Source organism: Pectinophora gossypiella, chromosome 25, assembly GCF_024362695.1.
Source record: "Pectinophora gossypiella chromosome 25, ilPecGoss1.1, whole genome shotgun sequence".
Lineage (NCBI taxonomy): Eukaryota > Metazoa > Arthropoda > Insecta > Lepidoptera > Gelechiidae > Pectinophora > Pectinophora gossypiella.
This window is the reverse complement of record NC_065428.1, coordinates 851,553-857,552: the sequence shown is the minus strand read 5'-3', so window position 1 is coordinate 857,552 and position 6,000 is coordinate 851,553. Positions and strand designations below refer to the sequence as shown.

At 36.6% G+C, this 6,000-nt stretch overlaps 1 protein-coding gene across 1 annotated transcript in view; it reads left to right on the top strand.

Annotated features, from left to right (window-relative positions):
* Positions 1-2,422: 2,422 nt before the first annotated feature.
* The window catches only part of LOC126377987 (uncharacterized), a gene marked incomplete at its 3' end in the record, with an annotated part of 240,856 nt that continues 237,278 nt past the window's right edge, over positions 2,423-6,000 (top strand). The window contains exons 1-2 of the mRNA XM_050026006.1: positions 2,423-2,536; positions 3,537-3,629. Coding sequence (XP_049881963.1) covers positions 2,494-2,536; positions 3,537-3,629 — 136 coding nt within the window. The remainder of the gene's footprint in view (positions 2,537-3,536; positions 3,630-6,000) is intronic.

The window sequence follows — 6,000 nt, the reverse complement described above, 5'->3', positions numbered from 1 at the left end:
CCCACACGTCAGTCCCGTATAAGTGCATAACGCACATAAACAGTTATCCCGCATTCTCAGCGAGCTGGTTTTTGCCGACATGCGATATTATTTCGCATTACGTCCTATTTCAACTTGGTTAGTGGCGACTTTTGCTTCTTGAGAGTGTTTTCTGTAATTGATATTTAAAAGTAAAAAAAATATATTCTTGAAATCATCCAGTAAACTATTAAATATCTAAATAAGTTTTATCCCCAAGTTTAAATAACCACATATCGACGGGGAAGAAGCAAATACTCCTATCTTACATTTTTCTTGTACAATTAAGAATTTTGTATTCATTGAATCGACCAGCATAATCTCGACTGACACATCACTATGCTAATTAATGAACGTCACAGCACTAGCTTACAATACAATACAAAAAATCTTTATTGCGTATACAAACACAACATTAAAAACAATTACAAAAATGACAAGAGAAGCACAATCGGCGGCCTTTACTTCTTCTATCGTGTGGGTTGTGAGGTGGATTACCAACCTCATCGACCCTGGTGTCAGGGTAACTATTGAGCCGCCAAAGGCCCCTGGCATGACTCATGTCATGACTAGTTATTTGGCCTTATGGCTTACGTACTTTGACAGACCTAATTCTTACCGCGCATTGAAGTTATTGGGAAATGTTGTCATAATTGTACTGAACTAGTATGTCCACGTGGCAATATCCTGTCATCTAGTGGCTGATATGTAGGTATGACGGTCCATCAACGTTTACGATTACGACTCCTCTCTCCGCATGAGAACAACTCGCATCCATCCCCATTAGCCGTTTAACATTGCGCCAAAACTCGTAAACCGTTTATTCTGTGGATCGTTTGTCTCATTTCATGGGTTTTCCTAACATATAGTTATTGTTTGTGAGTGTACAAGTATATATAGAAGTGTTGAGTATGATGTTCACCAGTTGATCACCGATCACTTTGGACTAATATAGCTCGGTGAAAGACGGGTACTTAGTTCATCATGCGATGGCTGTACTTCTGACTACTCCAGATGGGAATCTATATTCCGATTACGTTTTTGTACACACACTAACACAATCGGCTCGACCATTATAGACCACCTATCACGTTGGTCTAACAGAAAGCTCGGTGAGGTGTGCGTACTTGGTTCACCTTGCGATGGATGTGCCTCTGACTGGGAGCATGAAGTGGTTCCGGTTCTAAACCACGGCATTCGACATTACCAGTTTGAATTAATGTTTGGATCATAGATATCACGCGGTTTCCAAGTTTTGTACCCAGTGGCAATAACATGGGACTTAAACATAGCTGCCTAGGAAGGGGTGTAAATAGGGGGCGAGCCTATTGCCATTAACCGGAACACTAACTGGAAACCACGTGATATCAATTGTCTACAATCCTTGAACTAACTTTATCTACAATCAAACTCATAAAGTCGAATTCAGTAGTTTAGAACCCAAGCCGAGTTTCAAACCCGTGATTCTGCGATGAAGAGGGCTTCATTCTATCCATAATACCAACTCTTACTGAAATAAATGAAGTTTGTATTTTAATCCCACATAATGCATACAGTAGGTACATACCTACTCACCTATTAATTCGAAAACTGGTAAATACAATGTCAATCGGTATAACCTAAAACAAAAAGAAACACGTTCATTAGGAGCACTCTGACGTCATTGTCTCGCTGGAGCACTGAATCTGTCACTGCGCACATTGCGGGCGGTCCCGTGCCAAAACATCACTTTTCCTAAACAAAATATCATGCGCGCATCGTTATATCATACTGTCCTTGGAATTGACTTTATTATTAATAAAACAGATGGCAAGTCGAATTCCACGAAGACACGTAATTCACGCCCGTAATACTTATCGGTGTGGGCAGAGGCATAACTCGTCAGAGAACTATTTCACACATTGGCACGTAATTAAATTACAATCGCCTTATTACGAAACGAAGACTTAAAATAAAAATACCGGGTTTAAAATATAGTCCGCGCCACGAAAGAATCCCGCGTTCGCGGCGCTAGTGTCGCAGATTTTGCATATAATTATTAAAAAAGAACTCCAGTATTTTACAACATCGAAATTACACCACCTCGGATACAGAGACCTCAGAGAATTATTATGACTAGTTAATTAGTGCCATTAAAATCCGTGGACTATCTGTGAACCTATCTTTGAAAGGAATATCTTTTTTGTAATAAGTCGGAAAAGTCTTCAAGTAGTAGCTCTGTCTACTCCAATAAATATTACTGACGTGTGCTTATGTATGTATTGTATATCGCAGTTAGAGCTTTAAAACTCCTTACATACACACATAAATATTGAACACAGTCATACAGCTGTCGGCCCGAGCCGCCAGACTCGTCGTCGCCAGCGCGCGCGCATGTATGGCGCATGATAATGAAGATGTTATCTTCCCCGGAATGTTGTTACCGTACTTAGCTGGATTTTATTGTGTGTTCATGTCTGTGTTGTAATTCAACTTATGCTGACTTATTATTTTGGCGATACGGCTCACCACCTATCACGTTAGTATAACAGTAAGTTCGGTGACGTGTGGGTACTTAGTTCATCTTGCGGTCATTCTACCCCAAATTTATCCCAATTGGGGTAGTCAGAAGGTTGAAGGAGGGTTCAGGTGGTCTCTTTATAATATTGCTTTAAATTGCTATTTAAAAGTAAAAAAAAAAATATTATTCCTGAAATCATCCAGTAAAGTATTAAATATCTAAATCAGTTCTATCCCCAAGTTTAAATACCCACATATCGACGGGGAAGAAGCAAATACTCCTATCTTACATTTTTAGACAAATCGACTTTTACATGTAGTTGAAATTACAAAACTACCTTCAGTACATGACGTCGCGCTATATTATTAACAAAAAAGGTTATTCAGTTTTTTTCTCCTCCTGTAAAGTTCGGTGTAAGTTAGGAGTATTTGCTTTTTACCGCTCAATATATTTATTTTATTTATTGTGCACTATGAAATGCACTCTCTCTCTTCACGCCACCCTCGCTTCCTGTTTACGTAATGTGCAGAGATAGTGTATTTCGGTATATTTTACTCGCTCGATGATTACAAATACACGTACGGTATACTCGTACAAAACGACCGTATGGGGAATGCAGTCGTATTTTAGGAATTCGTTTGTTTATATTATGTTTATCTCTGGATGGTCTTTGTGAACACATATGTATGCGTAGATGCAGAACTTAAATTACGAATTTCTTCAATGTTTCCGACATGTTTCGTTGCGATTGAATGAAATAGAACGTAACGAGATAGAACGTAAATGCATAAACATAAGCTCACGACTAAATCTCAATTGGGGTAGTCAGAGGTACAGTCATGAGCAATATAATGTACCCACTTTAGGACTCGGTCGCACTAACATATTTGACATTTAGTGAGACTTACAGTTCAGTTTGTCAAAAAAGTTAATGTGACATGGTACCAAAGTGTATACATATTTATGCTCGTGACCGTATGTATGCAATATGATATAATTATGTTCGGTATTGTTGCAGGCATGTTGGGCGGCGCAGGCTCGCCGGGCGGTGACGAGCTGCTGACCGTCACCATCCAGCGAGATGAGCACGGCTACGGGATGAAGGTCTCCGGTCAGTATCAGCACCACCACACCCCCAAAAACATAGCATAGCATCACTCCTGTATCCCCAAAGGAATAGGTTGAGGTGTATGGTATATATAATTATGAGATTAAACGAACTTACCTGTAAGTGAAGTTCTATCTCAATTATACGAAGCTCCTTGTTCGAGAGGTTTTTAACAGTGTAGTCTACGTCTTATGCTCCAGCATCGTCACAATTTTCAAAGCTCATATCCAAAGCTAAAAAAAAAAAGTTAGTTTCCCGCTTCCTGAGCGCAGCTGTCAACTAATGTCATTATGTTTAAAGCATGTTTCATGGACAACTCCATCACCTGTGGAAGCTTTAGGGGCTTCGTATAATTGAGATAGAACTTCACTTACAGGTAAGTTCGTTTAATCTCATAATTATACTCGCTCCTTGTTCGAGAGGTTTTTAACAGTGTAGATGTTCAAAGTTTAGTTGGGAATGAAACATTTAAATTGAAACGAGTACCAATAATATGATTATTCATTAATGAATAAAGTACATACATTGTTATCACAAAAGCTAATTAAGCTGCCCATGACTTTAATCCCAATAAAGGCAGTCAGAGGCACAGCCGTCGCCTGATAAACTCAGCGCGGCGTTCCACCAAACGTTTTGATATTATCATGTAAAAAACAATAAGAATAATAACTGTTCGCTAAACAAGTTTCACCAGTTCTTAAGAATGGAATCGATATTATGTATGTTATATATGGTTATACTATACTGTACTAGAATAGATACATAGTTCTAAATAATAAAGTTGAAGTTGAGCAAGTACATTAAATACCTATTTCACATTACTATCAATTTCACAACAAAAGAACTACACAAGAACAAATTTCTGATGGGGCTCAACATCAAGATTGGCTATAAGAGCCTCACAGGAACCTCACCATAGAGCACATTTCCGAAGCTCTTGAACAACAACGATAGTTATAGTCGAAAGGACTGTGGGACTTCATCATATAGTATAACACTCATTTTTCATTGGCACACCAAGGGCTACAATAATTATCAAAGTTACACATTATTTGTTTACATACATAAAAGAAGAAGAAATACATAAAGAAGAACGGGTAATGACGAGGGCACCCAGACACAAGATTGATTGTAACATCCTGTGCTAAGTTGGCAATTGTTGTCGACATTGAGTAGTTAAATGAATCCTAAGACAACATGTCAAATTGATTAGAGAAAATACAAATATAAGTGCAAGTAAGAATTTCGATACATTTATTCAAATGACCTTTTTCATTAAAATATTCAGAACCACTAAACTAAACTTTCCTCTTTATTATAAGATATTGTTAAATGAGGCTGAAAGTATAAAGAGGGGAAGTACATTTACATTATGTACTTGTGTGATAATTATCTTCGGAATAATTAAGAATTTGTTTTTATTAAAATAGATTACCTGAGCCCACGTTATTGTGTATTACCTAATATCGACCATATGGGCTTGGTAATAATATTTAGTATATTTTTTTATGTGGTAATAATTATTGAATTTGTTTTTAGGACAGTAATAGTAACGTCCTATTATTTACTGGAAAAAATAAATAAATGAATAAAACATATTTTACCCTTAGGTATGCAGTTACATATAAGGATAACATTAATTTATTAATTATCAGTCGTGTAGGTATATTATCATCGTTCGTAAAAATCATCCTTTCCTTTAACCTAACTTAACATGATCCTGTTGTTTGCACAGGGATTCACTTCTCGTACCCATCCTGAAGATTTAATATGTCAGGTTATTTAGTGAAGGGACCTGCCTGATTTACGTTACAACACTAACCGAAAAATAGGATTAACATATATTTATCATGAAAATATTATTGTTACTTCTCCACTGCAGTTTGGTTCCGATTGATTAAGTGGAGGGACATTATTGTTGTAATTTTTATATTAATTGTAAACTGTGTTTTGGGCTGATCAGCAACAACATAATAAATCTACAACAACATAATTTAGAGAAAACGCTAATGGTGATGTAAGTTATACGAGTATGTTACTAATGAACTATTTTTCCTTCCTTTTCACCTATGAGTTAATAATAAAAAGGGCAACTATTCTATCTAACCGAACTAGGTATCAATATTTTACAATTTCGAATGTAATACTTGAAGGAAATTTTCATTGAAGTTATAATATTATCAGGTAGGTACCTCAATTTATACTGAGATTAGTATTGTTATTCCTGATTAACAAAGACAGGATTTGAATCCCATGTCTTAATGATAATGCTAAAACTTTTAGTGATAGACATTCGGAATTAATTTTACCAGAATTTTGAAAAAGTAAATATCATAAAGGTAGGTATATTATTTGCTTGTGCAAATTTTCCCAT